This window comes from Perca fluviatilis, chromosome 8, assembly GCF_010015445.1.
Source record: "Perca fluviatilis chromosome 8, GENO_Pfluv_1.0, whole genome shotgun sequence".
Taxonomy (NCBI): Eukaryota; Metazoa; Chordata; class Actinopteri; order Perciformes; family Percidae; genus Perca; species Perca fluviatilis.
Genome location: NC_053119.1, coordinates 22,518,523 through 22,532,586, shown reverse-complemented (window position 1 = coordinate 22,532,586; position 14,064 = coordinate 22,518,523). Strand labels below are relative to the sequence as shown.

At 45.2% G+C, this 14,064-nt stretch overlaps 1 protein-coding gene across 3 annotated transcripts in view; it reads left to right on the top strand.

Moving 5' to 3' along the window:
* plxnb2b (plexin b2b) overlaps window positions 1–14,064 on the top strand; it is a 123,056-nt gene that overhangs the window by 22,306 nt on the left and 86,686 nt on the right. Inside the window, exon 2 of one of the 3 annotated variants that reach the window (XM_039807941.1) lies at window positions 1,555–1,741. Coding sequence is in view for 1 of the 3 variants with exons in the window: in XM_039807940.1 (XP_039663874.1) it covers window positions 6,597–6,621 (25 nt within the window). In the remaining 2 variants the exon portion in view is untranslated. Of the gene's footprint in view, window positions 1–1,554; window positions 1,742–6,390; window positions 6,622–6,695; window positions 6,714–14,064 lie in introns of those variants that run through there. The other 2 variants (XM_039807940.1, XM_039807942.1) reach the window with 2 other exon arrangements.

Here is a 14,064-nt window from a genome sequence, read left to right as displayed (position 1 = left end):
CAGACAGTTTCTCATCTCGGTTCTGGCTGTCGGAGCACCATTTGTCATAAAACCCTGGCACTTCAACCCCAGCTCCTGTCTTTGTATACACTAGCCTCAGCCTCAGGCTCCTAACCACAGGCCTGGTCTTTTCCATTTCAGCCCTCCTTCCAGCCTGTCACCCAGCAGCCCCACCATGCCTGTTCCCAGGCTAGGGGGCTTACTTTGAAGGATAATGGATATGGCCAGTTGCAGCTGCTCAGTAGCAGGGCACTATCATAGGAGTTATCTAAGGGCCTGAGTGGCCTGTGATGAATGGCCGGGAGCTGTGTGTCTCCACCGATCAATAAGCCACTAGCACACAGATGAGGTAGATGCACCCTCACTCTCCATTCCCCCCATCCACACATACATCTCTCTCTCATAATCTCCCACTATGTTTGCGAACTTTCCCCTGCAATTCATGGCCTGAATTGGGTCATTGATCTTTTATCCTTGGCTTGTTTTAAATAAAGGGCCAGTATCTCTTCTCCACCCAAGCATGCAAGGTTTCTGACAGCACTTATTGCTACACTGGCGGCAAAGCGTGCAAACATTGCTTTAGCCTGATCGAAGGCCGGTAATCGGAGAGGGAGAGCAGAGAAATCGAGGGAAAGAGAATATGAAGCTGCTACCCACCCCACCCTGGAGCATCACTGAGGTTTCCATCACAAGGCTGATGCAGACAGAGGTCCCATGTGGATATACACACTTATAATACAGACAAACACACACGCATACACCAAACAGTCTTTCTGTCAGGGCTCATTGAGCGCAACCTGTCCCAAAGCACCCAAACAGCCCCACCCAATCTGCATTGAAATAGGATGCTGTCAGTTTACCCTCTCCTTTGTCTCATTGTTGTGCACACATGTATATGAGGTCTCTCCAGACCACCTAAGCGTGTATTTCTACTGCAGAACAACAGGTGTGTCATAGCTACTGTATGTGTTGGTTTTTGATCTGTTTTTCGCTCTGCTGGCGAGGGATTTGCGATGAAAAGAGCGGACTGAAAATATCTCTCTCTGTCTCCCCTCCAGGGACTTTTGGTAGTCTGTATCTTCCTTTCTTCCTCCTCGTCTCTCGCCCCCCCCCCCTCTTCGCTCCTCTCCCCCTCTAGGTCTGATTTTTCCCTCTGATCTGCCGTTGTCTCTGTCACAAAGAGCAGATTTTCAGCCTGGTAATTGCATGTCTGCTGGCCACCACACCTGTTGCTGTCAGTGCAGTTGTGTGGGAGAGAGGGGGGGAGCTACGCCCTCTGGCCTCAACGACTCTGACCCCCTCACCGCCACCTTTGCTGCAGGTGTAAACCCACAGGAAGGGGAGAGTGTAATATGGCGAGTGTGTGGTATGGGCTGCTGCCACAGTTGATTGTGTTTTATCTGTAACCTTGAGCTTCACCTCTAGCACGTGTTTTCGTGCAAATGCATGTGTGTCTTCGCAAACCTGTCCAGTGCTGATGTTTTATACTTATACTTTCTCCCTCTCTCTCTCCCTAATCCTCTCCTTCCCCTCTCCTCTCTCCCCTTTATCCAGAGCCCAGGCCCTTAATGAAGCTGGGGGTCAGCAGTAGTGTGCGGCTAATTGGCCAAATTTGCCTTGGGCTCCGGCTGCCTGTGATTGAAGTGTCCAGTGAGGGCCCACTGTGCAGCCGCCGCTGCACCCTGCTTTGTTCCACTCCAGCAGCCAAGACGCTCACTGCACCCCTGTCTGCCTCTCCCTAGTGAGTAGCACCTGAGGTCATTCTATTTTCACTTACACTCCCAATACGTTGTCCAGTTTTCTTTCAACTTGTATTATTTTCACGCAATGAGAGTCCTCAAGCTCTGACTTTTTTCGAAATCACTTGCACCCGCATGTCATTCCATGTTTTTCTTATAAACATTTATCTTTTGTGCCTCGTTTTTCAAAGCCTGTGTATCCTCTTTCCCTATCTGTATTTTTCTTTTTTATTGCTAGACTTTCATTCCCACACTTGGTCCCAGCATTTTCTCACTTTCCTTGGCTTGTACCACCCTCACACTGTTTCTCTTCACTTGCCACAGTGAAATTCGGGCAATTACTACGGTCCCCCATTGGCCAGCTGCCAGAAAAACAACTTCCAAACCCTATTTCTCTCACGATGGGCCCAACAGTCCCAGCCCTGGCCAAGCTGTATCACACTGTTCTGAGTTAATAGGAGGGGTTGGAGGTGATGGGGTGGGGTGTCTCTAATTAGTTGAGCCTCCACTTTCTACTCGTTAAGGCAGTCCTGGCTCTCATTGTTTGGCTGTCAGTACAAGAGTAGAGGTAGCAGGGCGATAGTGAGCTCTAGGGAAAGGACTGAGCAGATAGGATTTGCAGAGGGAAGGGAGTGAGGCAATAGCTGTGCTACCCAGCAGATAGCTGACTGTCTCACCTGGGAGCTACACAGGCAAGGGTCAGCCCCCAAGTGCCACAGTACACAAATGAAAACAATTTTTGTTATTGCGCTCACAGAAGTGGAACATTGCTGGCTAGCAAATGGCCAACACAGTGTGTTTGTGTGTCAGGAAACAATGGTCCAATTATAAGTCAAGTATTGGCCTACAAGTTAGGATAAGTTATAGTCTGTCATAACTTTATTTGCACACCACTAGGTTTCTATGCTTGTTTATTAAAGGCTGCAAGTAATTACATTTGCTCTGATGCTCATTAAATGAAGATCCCCAGCAATTAACTGCTGCTATAATCGTTTTATATAGACAGCTGTAAAAGCTTCTGCTGTTCATACTTCACATAAGAGCGGAGAAACGACCATGTTTTACCATGATTCACTCAGTCGATGAGATGAATGAAAAGGTGAGGAATATTAACATACGCATTTGCACATAATATACTATTTTATCCACTGTTCCATCCCTTTTTTCGAAACGGTTTCTGTGGTGTACTTTAAAACCCAAAGCTGCCACAAAGCCTCAGGACTTGTGTGTGCCACACTCGTCCATCTGCGAAGGGCTTAGCTTGACAGACAACTCCTTTTCTCACTCATCTTCTCCATAATCAGCTGCTTGCTTAGGCCATAACTCTTGTGCTCCACTTTCCATCACATATCCTCTAGTCCTGCATGCCTGCCAGCCTGCCCGCCGGTGTTAAATATATACAAAATATGGCTCATTTGAAATGTAGTCTACCCCAGGTGGTTGTTCTAGCTGTGCTGAATTAATAGAAGTCGGGTGCAGAGATGCTTTTCTCTCAAAGTACTTAAGCTACACATGTGACCCAAAACACAGCACATAAAGAATTCACACGTCTTATTTTTAGAGTTTTGTTCACTGTTTTTATCCCTTTGTTGTTCCCACGCTTCATCTCACATCCCAGAAGATGGTGTACATGTCATGGTAATGACATGCTTTTTGGTAGCCATGAGGATTAGGAGGTGTCAATCATTTCCCCCATGAGGCTTTGCCTTGGCACAACCCCGGAGCAAAGAGGTACTTGGGGATGAATGAATTTGGATGCACAAGAGCAAACAAATCCCTTGTTTTTGTCGTCCTTTTTTGTATCCGTTTGTGTGACACTGACCTTTCAATGTGCTGTATTACTTTTAGATACTTTGAACATTAATAAATGCAGTTAACTATACAGCTCCACACTTATTACTGTGTGAGGTATTCATTTAGTTTATTTATTTTTTTAATTTGTTTCTTTGAAGGATATAGCAAAAATAGCTAAACAGAACTAGATAACGGATAGAAATACTTTTGACACATCATTTTTCAAAGAGGAAGTCCAACAAAATATTGTTTTGAAAAAGGCTATTGGCAGTTTTTGAAGGTAGTTCAGGTTAATCAAGTGAGGAGAAAGCTGTCCAACATCAAAAATCCTTTCTATGCATCCCTGGAGATGAGAATGAATAATTCATTTGTCATGCTAAATCAAAGGGATGATCATAACTTTAATATCTGTGATCTATGGAAACTCTGAAATTGTTTTGTCAAATGACAATGTCTCATGTAGTCTAAATTGCTATGATAACGTCATTGTGGAAGAAAATGCACATGCTTAAAACTGTCCTTGTCATGCTGTGTTTCTTATTTTTTCTCATGAACCATGAGAGAGTAATTTCTGTTTTCTCTGCAGTGATACATGTATAATTCAATCCCAGGCTTTACAAATTCATTATCACCACAGCAAGTTAGTGCAGTGCTGGCATTAAAACTAGCACATACAGAATGTGTAAAGGTGGTTAAAAATGCTGCTAGGCTAGCCCCCCTGCAGACATACCTGCCAGATAATAAACTTAAATCACCGCAGGCCAACACAGACACGAGGCCCTCATCAACAGCCCAGGTTTGGTTGTGCTCTTCGAACACGGTAAATGCCATGTCCTTGCGGTACCAAAATAATATAAAACACCTTGTTCCTGACTCATCACCCCTCCTCCTACGAGCTCCCCCAACTCCAACATGGTGCTGAAGCCCTCCAGTTTTCCATCGCCCCCTGTGAATTTCCAAGCTGTCGGGGCTGACTGGGCTGAATGTTTTCTTGCCAGGGCACAGTTGGAACAGATCCGGCCTCCGGGCCACATATACTGCTCCACTCTAGCCCCTGCAAACAAAGCCTGCCCTGCGCAGCTGTCATCTAAATACTAAGCGCTTTGGAGCACTACCGTATATTCCTTTTGTAGATACTTTTTTTCTGAGAAGAATTGTCCTTTTGGAATTGTTGAGCATGAGCTGCTGTTTGAACAGGTTTTGGGTTTCATTGAATTTGCACTAAATTATCAATAGAGAGAGTAATTTGTTAATCAACAAGGTGTATAATTGCAGAAAACTATATAGGTGATGCAGGTGTGTTTTGTGTGGTTCCCCTATTTAAAGGAGTATGAGCTTTTTTTTGCTCAGAGGCATACTTTTTTGGAGCAACAAAGTGTTGTTATGGTTATCTTTCAGATAATAGTAGAAGTCCTGTCTGCCAAGTTAATCGCCCATCTGCACCCTTGGGGGGCTGAGAAATGTGGTCGTCAGGCTTTACGGGAACATAAGCTAAACAGCCAGGCCCACTTTAAGGGGAGGCACATTGAGAGACAGACTCCAGACGAGCCTCTTAAACAGTTTCATATCAAATCCACAGACGTACAAATCTCCACAATGATCTGCCAAGTTCCTGCAGAATTCACTGGAGCAGGGATAGCAGAATTTCACACCCCCGCCCGAGCCCCCGCTCCCCTCCTCTCAGCCATCACTGGACGACGCTTGGCAGCAGAGGGTGATGGGAAACATCTGCGATAGTCTGTGTGTGTTAGTACGGATGGTTGAATGCACTCACCAGATAAAGAACTGTTTTTATGAATTTTGTTGTATTATTTTTGGAGGCATCACACATGGCAGCAGACGAGTCAATTACTCCAACATACATCTCACAGAGGAATGAATGAAATATGAATGTAGATACAACATGCAAACTGTTTTAGTAGTTAAAGGCTCCAGGGCTGATGTTTTTAGAATCTATTCTGCAGCCCTGTTGGCAGATAAACGAGCAGGAGCAAATGGGTAAAGAAAAGATGATAATGCACTTCCTTTTTAGCTAAATTACTTCCTGTGGCTGGCAAAGAGGAAGTAAAGGCATCCCCCTATTGGCCTTATTTTTCTATTTTTACTCCTTTTTCTTTGCATGCTGACTATATATTGTCAGGAAAAAACTACGAGGCAATGCAGCAGGTCCTCTGGATGCTCCTCTGCAGCTGCCAGAGATGTGACTGCTCAGAGTCACTGAAGTCTCTTTTATTTGGGTGTGCTGAGCATTATAAATAATGAAATGGAGCCAGTAATTGGTGGTTCTTGGTAATTAGGACCAAGCTGTCAGCTACCAAAGTTGCAGTCTGATGGTGCTGCAGCAAGGGCAGTAATTACTATTATCTATGGGGGTTGTTGACACAACAATAATCCCATTCTTAAACAGGGTAGGGGGGCTTATGTTTGCAGTCCCCATTTCCATCCACAATAATGCAGCTGACATAAATCTTTAAGTATTTATATTAATGTCCATCAAGTAGCTAACACCAAACCATTATTGTAAATGGAGAGGGACATCCCCTGGCCTTGAATTATCTGCTTGGTGACTATGGCAAGAGCTCGTCCATATTTTTCATTAGTCAAACAGTTAGACGTTTACCCTGCTGCAAGCGGCGTGACGCCCAACCATGAACCGCATTATCTACCATCTCAGCAGGTTTTCTAATACCCCTGTAATCCTGTCATTTCATTCATGGATACAGCCTGGGTTATTCTGGGCCTGGAGCATATCTGCCCGCCTGTCTCTGCTCCTCTGTGTGAGAGATTGGATTCCCCAACTCCCGTCCTGCTTCGTCTTGCCACACATACACAGTAGCACACATGTTCCTGCCCGAGTGTTCGCTCATCTCTTGTCAGATCCCCATAGTGTAAATGGGCTGGTCAGACCTGATGATATATAGGGTAGAGGACAATGGCACCGTATACTGTGTAGGGGATGATTCCTAGTTGCGGATAATAACTCGCCCTCGCTGAAGTGAAATTCTGCTCATCTGGCTCAAGACTTACAAGCACAGCATTTGCCCTGTGAGATGAAGACAGTGAATGACCTCAAAAGCAGAGTACCCAGGTGACATTTCCTCTTCCTCCTATCATGCAAAGTAATGAATCTGCCGGAGACTCGCATGACGTGTGCAAGAAAGTGTGGAGCGTGATTATTAGGTGAGTGGAAGGGGGCAGCTTGGGATGTGAGGGTAAGTAAAGGGTAGACAAGTTGCTGTTTTCACCTATACAGTAGCACATAACATGCAAATCGGCTTTGTGGCCTTGTTGCTTGAGGCCTGATGGACATTTAAACATATTGTGAGGCATAGAAAATGGCCTTTTCAGTAGGTTATTTATAGTGAAGACTTATTCATTTGATTATAATAAAACATCCATTACATTCTGAGTGAACAGCATGGGGAGGTGAGGCCAGCAGAGTGCAGCTCAATGTAATAACAATTGTGCGTCTGCCCTAAATGAGCCAAGGAAAAGAGCGGGTTCCTGTAGATATTAGTTTCCTTTGTAGGGGTGCTCAGATCTGGCGATATGCTTTTGTGAGGAGTAATAAAGAAATATATCTGTTTTTATTGTGCCTTGGCGACAGTGTTATGTTTAGAACTAGTATAAAGAGCTGGAACATGGCGTAAAATGATATTATGGTCCATTAGGTGGGGGCCCGAGCTAAGCGTCGCTAGCGGTAAGTGAGGACTGGGGGTAATGGGGCCGCGGCGTATTGTCTGTGATCTGCTCTTTCACTTCTCACTGATTGAATCGTCTACATCACTGGCACTCCATCTCCTGGGGAACCGGAGTAGACGAGGTGATTTTGGCTGAAGACATCACTCAGTCAAACCTGGGAGATAAGAGAATTGGGTGAAGGAATTGGAAGAAAGGCGTTCTGTAAAATGTAAAGAAAAAGGTGACATTCAGGAATTATTGCTAGATAGTGTGAATGAACTGATCCCAAGGTGTATCAATGTTTCATTTTGCAATAGAAATATTCTTGTTCTTTATTGCTGCACATAGGGTCTCTTGCAACAAAACAACAATAAACATGGTTTACTTTAGTTAGATTTCTGATTGAGAACAGAGGAAAATAGATCTGTTCTCCCGCTCTCCTCTCACTTGGTTTAGGCCTGCTTGTGCTGCTGTACAGCTTTAACCAATGCTCTTAAGCCCGGGACACACAGGGCCGAAAATCGGCTGTTGGACAGTCTGGCGAGGTCAGTGACTCAAATCTGTTCGGTGTGTCCCGTGCCGTTGTCAGTCTGGGGGGGCTGTCTGCGTTCATTTTCGCTGACCTGACATGTTCAGTCGGCGGCAGGGCAGTCGGGACTCACCCGGAAATGACGAGCGGAATGAGCGTGACTAGAGTCTCTGAAAATCTGACGAAAATCTTTTAAACTGACCTTTGTTGAGCTGAAATGAAGACAGATTCAGAAACTGCATGGCCTATTAAACTAAAAATGTTTTCAGAAATATGTTTCAGTGAACTATTTTAGTACAATATGAGATCGTATTCTGAACAGCCGCCATGACAGTCTGGCTTTGAATTTCCGGAGAAAACAAACCCATGTGACGCGTTCGTCCATTCAGCTGCCGGTTTTCATTTCTTGGGCAACAATACAGAGTAGCGCCGCCTGCTGTTATGGAGGCGTATTACGTCTCGTCTCTTTGGTGTGTTCTGTGGCACTTTTTGGACCAACACGGGGAGACTGATCATTTCGACTGGCTTTTCTGTTGACGGTCGGCCGTCTGGCTGGTGTGTCCTGGCTATAGTTTCTTAGTCTCCTGACCTTCTGTATGTCTGGTCTGGATCTATACAGAGCTGGCCCTGTACTGCTGGGAATTTCCCCAGTGAATATCAGTGGAAGGGGTCAGGATCATATTAAGGTGCTGTTCAGTCTGGCAGAACCTTTTAACATGCCCTTCCCTTAGGACCCGCTCCCACTCAACCTACTGTAAGGAGGGGTCTGCAATGGTTGAGAAGCAAGAAATTAGCATACCTAGCTTGAGGCTTGTCTGCAACCAGAACCCGCCTGTAAATTCAGCTTCACCTCTAGTCCTTGTCAACCTACACCCTTCCAGTGTTGAATAAGCGAGACATTGTGTTGAGCGGCATAGTTTATCTGCTCTCCTGCGGAGCCAGCATGGGGGCTCGGGAAGTAATCTGAACCAAGCAGGCAAAGAATTCCAGGCATCCTGAATGAAACCAGATGTGTGTTTTTGTTCACTTTGTCTCATGCATGCTTTTGGTGACTTGCACATAAGACACAGAGGCATACGTGAATGTGCTTCTGGGTGCATCCTCACACACATGCATCAAATAACAAAACTTCTGCAGGGCAGTCTGGCTTTCGTAAGTAGATGATATGATAAGGAAATGGGATCAGCCAGAAATTGCCAATGCAGTCAAGTTTATGTTCGCGTGGCCCTTCCTCCCACACACGGATTACCACTCAGATTGTGTTGCTCCTACATGTTTGTACATGTCAGGCTGTTTTTAACCAGAGATGAGCAAAACACATCGCCATCAGCATGTCTTAGATTGCCACGTCTGAATTGCCCAATTCTTTCTTGCATACTAGAGTGTTTTTTTTATTGTTGCATTTTGTGATAATCATCTTTAGAGCCGAATCGAAACCTACGAGGAGGTATAACACAAAAATGTGTTTGAGACTGTGTTCTATTGATTTATATTTGCATGCACAAAAGCAAATTACTAGAACTGGGACGCCTAAATAAAATTGAATTATTGTTGTTAATTATACCTGCTACAATATGTCAATATGTCTGCCAAGAAAAGGTATACAGGTATTTACACGATTGCCGTCTGACAACCATTTGTTCTGTGTTGTTTGTTTTAAATTCTCTGTCAAAATGAAAGCGTTAAAAAATGGTTAACATCACCAGCTGGTTTCTGGCATTACACCCACATTGCATAAGTGTTGACCCCCAGGCCGTGGCTAAGGCACTTAGATGGTTCCGCCAGCAATACACAAAGGCTTTTCAAATCTATTCCACGTCCAAAGACTTGTTTCTCCTTATTGGCCCTGCTATATCATCAAAGGAAGGGGTGTTCATTGGCCGGGGTTATTGCTGGCAGGAATGAGTGACTAAGTGTGTGCGTGCTTGTTGCATGAACATGTAGGACCGTATCAGCCATCACCACAGGAAATGACCAGCCGTTTGCTTTGAAGTCCCAGCAGAGTTTTTCATTATTTGTACTATCTCCAGAGACACGAGGAGACAGACCCTCCCCACCCCCCTTCCCTCTTACATTGCTGATGCTATGCACTCACCCTCCGCTGCTCCCCACTCAGATCCTTGCCACCAAATGCTTGTTAGAATGCAGAACAAGCGTCTATTAGCATAGAGTATGGGAGTGCTGGTCGCCACAGGGCACAAACCCCACCACCACCCCCTCACTTCTACACACCATACTTGCCTGAAAAGGCTGAGAGGACACGTGTAATTGCATTTTCTTCCCCCTGTGCAGAAACTCAAGCAATGCTAAGATTCCCCAACCCTGGCCTATCCTTCCACTTCCTCTTTCTCAGTTATTCCCACTTGCCTCACCGCTCACCTCCACCCCCTTCAAACCTCCACTTCCTCTCCTAACGCTCCTAGCATGTCAAAATGTGTGGCGTGCGGAGATGAAATTAATTGGATCACAGCGTAGAAGTGTTCAGCCCCCCATGGCGTGCCGCTGTGTGAGGTAGGATTGGCACACACGCAGAACTTGCTGCAAGACCAAGAGTTGCTTTGCTGCCAGTTTGTGCCAAACTGTCTTTTCTCTAGTGGTTCATACAAAATATATGTACAACTTTCAGAGCAGGGAGGCAGATGTGTTGTTTATCTGCCAGTAGGGCGCATGCCAAAGCAGCATGCCTGGGTTGGGTGTGGTTGAAATCTGGGTTAGGAAATCCCTTGTTGAGGTTATTACATGCAGTAATGCTAATGAAGCTTTTTCTCCAGTAATTGCATTACCAAATGGAAATGCTAACCCACGTTTTAATCAAGCATCGCAATTTACAATGACTAAATCCTAATGACTAAATATCTAGTCTACTAGCACCAGGACAATCTGGATCATGTGTATGTTAATGCAGGCTTTTATGAGATACAAAATGGTAGGCTACAATTTAAAATGCTTTTAACTATAAGCATGTTTTACTCAGTCCTAAAGCTATTACATTTTTTATTTTAAACCTGTGCCAGTACAATACACAACTGTCTGTGTCGATACCATAGCTTTATCATCAACCAGTTTTTACAGAACCCCTTTTTCATAGAAATAGAAATTCAATTCAAAATATACCAAACTTCTCAATGCAGCATGGTTTTATGTTTTTAACACAAGCAGCAATAAGAGAATTGAAATGACAAAGTTTCAGGGGGCTCTGCTGGCCAAGGGGTTTAAGGATAAGACCATGAACCGCAGCATCCACAGTGTCAGGTACAGCAGGGGTCCTTTTGTTGGATGTTATTCCCATCTCTCTACCCTCATTTTCATCTACCTACTGTCAACCATCTAATAAAGGCATAACCGTTTCCTGATTTGAGATGAGCAAATATCTGATCAAAGAATAAAAAGCAAGACAAAAAAGCTGACCAAGCATTCAATGCTATGGACACATTTCAGTCAGAACTCAAAAAGCGTTGAGGTTAAATAATCGGCCCTACTGTCCAGCTCTTCAATTATGTGTGTGGAGTCTGTATTGTGTTATAAATGCTTCCTCTGTTCAAAGGTTGCTGTTTGCGCCCCCTTGCTGTCTGATCAGTGCTGTGTAGCTGTGGCTTTTTGACTTCTCTGTTTGGCCTTCTCCCTCCATCCTGCTGGCTGGCTCTGTCTGATTTATGACAGTCTGGAGCTAATGGTACAGAACCAGGATTTGTGTCTGTGGTGTTGTGACTGGACTGGTGCCGGCTCATTGGCCTTCTCTCTCTCTCTCTCTCTCTCTCTCTCTCTCTGTCTCTCTGTCTCTCTCTCTCTGTCTCTCTCGCTCCCTCCCTTTGGATAAGGTGAGCGACTCGGCTGTTGATCAGCATCCCAGCGCTCCGACTCATTCGTCTTCACCCCTTCTTTTCTTTCCGCCAGAGGAACCAGGCTGCAGGCAAGCTGGCAGGGGAGCCGACTCCCCTTCAGACAAGGCCACCAAACCTTGCCTCACCTTTCATCCCTTTTCATCGCTCATACTCCCCCAGCCGTTGCTCACAAACACTCACATATACACATTTCCCTTCACTCTCTGTCCCTCTATGTCGACACTGAAGACCAGGGCCATGCTGCGATGCAGGCAGGGGGCCCTGTATGTGGAACTGTGTTAATTAGCAGAGGAATCTGGAGACGAAAACCACGTTATCTACTGCCACAACCCCCTTCTCCTCCAAACCCCCTCATCTCTCTCATTCTTCCTCTTTCCCTCTCTCCATGTCTCTGGTGGTTGCTTCCATCATGCCGCTTGTGTCGCCAGGTTTGTGAAGGATGTCGCTGCCAGCTGTCTTTTTCATGGACGGCTGCCAACCTCTCCCGTATCTTTCATCCATTGTCATTTCCTTATTTATTCCCATCTCTCTCTCTTTTTTTCCCACCTCCCGCAGTTTATCTGTTAATGAACTCTGTCTCAAGCCTGTTTCTGTTTTCCAGCATTGTCTCAGGGAGAGTACGTTGGGTTTTTTAAGGCAATGACAGGGTGTTATGGAACCCTCCTTGGCATATTGGCGCAGTGGTACCAAGGTCGGGCAGGGCGGGGAGCGCCAGGGTCGGCAGACAGTCTGTGGCCGCCATACCATGCCAGCTCTGCAATCTGTGTGCAGTGTGTTAAGTGCAAAGCAGACACTACATTCCCCTCTCGGCCTGGTCACGTTTGCCTTCTTCAGTGGCCCAATAAAGGTCAGAAGAGCATGGGCAGACAAAGAGAGCTTTATATTCCATCTAAACAATGAGAATCCCAATCGATTGGCAGATTCTGTGCCACCTTTCTCTCTTTCCACCTGGCCCAGCAGCATATTTTCTGCCTACAAGCAGTCCTGCCATGGCGCCTTCGCCCCTAATTGAGTTCTTTGCACTGTGGGTGAATTTTTGCACATTCCAATTTTGAGTTTTAGATAGAAAGAGATAGTAAAAGACAGAAGCAGCACACTCGACAAAGTCAATAATTGTACATGTGTTTGAGCCATTTAATATAGACTATTAAAAGCGTGGCTGACAGCCCATATAGGCTGTATGCCCCATTTTTCTGTGCATCTAGAAACTTAGAATTTGTCTGTCTGTGTGGTATCTTGTCCATCGATGTATGTATCCATTTGTGTGTCTGTCTGTGTTTTAGTTGCGGAGTAGCCCTGCCTCCTCTGGTGTGTTAAGATCTCCTGCTCTTTATTTGACCCTGGCCTCCTATGAGGTGTCATAGCAAGCCAAGTGTAAAACAGATGTATGCCAAATAAAGACATGAAAAAACACACACACACACACACACACACACACACACACACACACACACACACACACTACATGTACAGTAGTCATTCCTTTTGTTCACACAGTATAACATTTGGCTTCAGAGAATTCTGGCTTCATAAATTAAGATCACTTGGCCTTTGATTATATCAATTAATCTGCACTGGCAGTGCTTGATGAAGGACACAAGGACACACGGGACAAGGCTAATTGTCCCTTTAAACCAGTTGCATACAAAGAATTTCCATGTCATTAGTCACTCTGCTACAAATCTGAGAAAGGCTTTCCTGCTCTCTTTTTCCAGAACTATTTCTATGTGTCTTTGTTGTTTTGTGTTGTTTATCTTTTTTTTTCTGTATTTGTCCTTCAACACCCCAAGAAGCCTCCCAGTAGTATCCCACCCATGGTTATATAGGCTTTTGAGAGTTGTATATATCCTCTCATTGATGAAATACTTTGATACCCTTGTTAGAGTGAGCTGATTCCACCATCGGGGGAATTAGGTCCGCTTTTGTACACTGAAGCTCCTTGGTGCCATGCAGAGCTATGATAGTGATAGTGCTTTCTCTCAGAGAAATAGAGGAATAGGGACAGAGAGGCAGCTTCTGTCTGATCTTCTGTCTCTCTCAGAACCATCTGTCTGGTGCTGGCCCGACATTCTGCTCCGCGTAGTATTAGCACTTACAAATATATACATTTCTCACATCTAGCTTTTGAGAGAAGTTGTAGCACTCGCTGAGTTATGCTCGCCAGAAGATGGGAAGCGAGAGCAGATAGGGAGCCGGGCAAAGTTGTGGGAGCGATGCCTGCCATTGCTTCATTGACGGGAGGGATGGAGGGAGGGAGGGAGGGAGAGAGAGGGAGGGAGGGTGCACACGATTGGATGGATAATGGAAGGAGGGCTGTGGATTGGCTGTGTGATCAGGGTTTGTAATATATCCCAAACTGGCTAATGGAATGTTTGTTCCCAGCAGCATGATATCACAGCAAGCAACATTAACTCTGAATACAGCCTGGCATTTGTGAAGATCTTTTTATTCCTATTCTTACACTGATATTTTCCTTAAG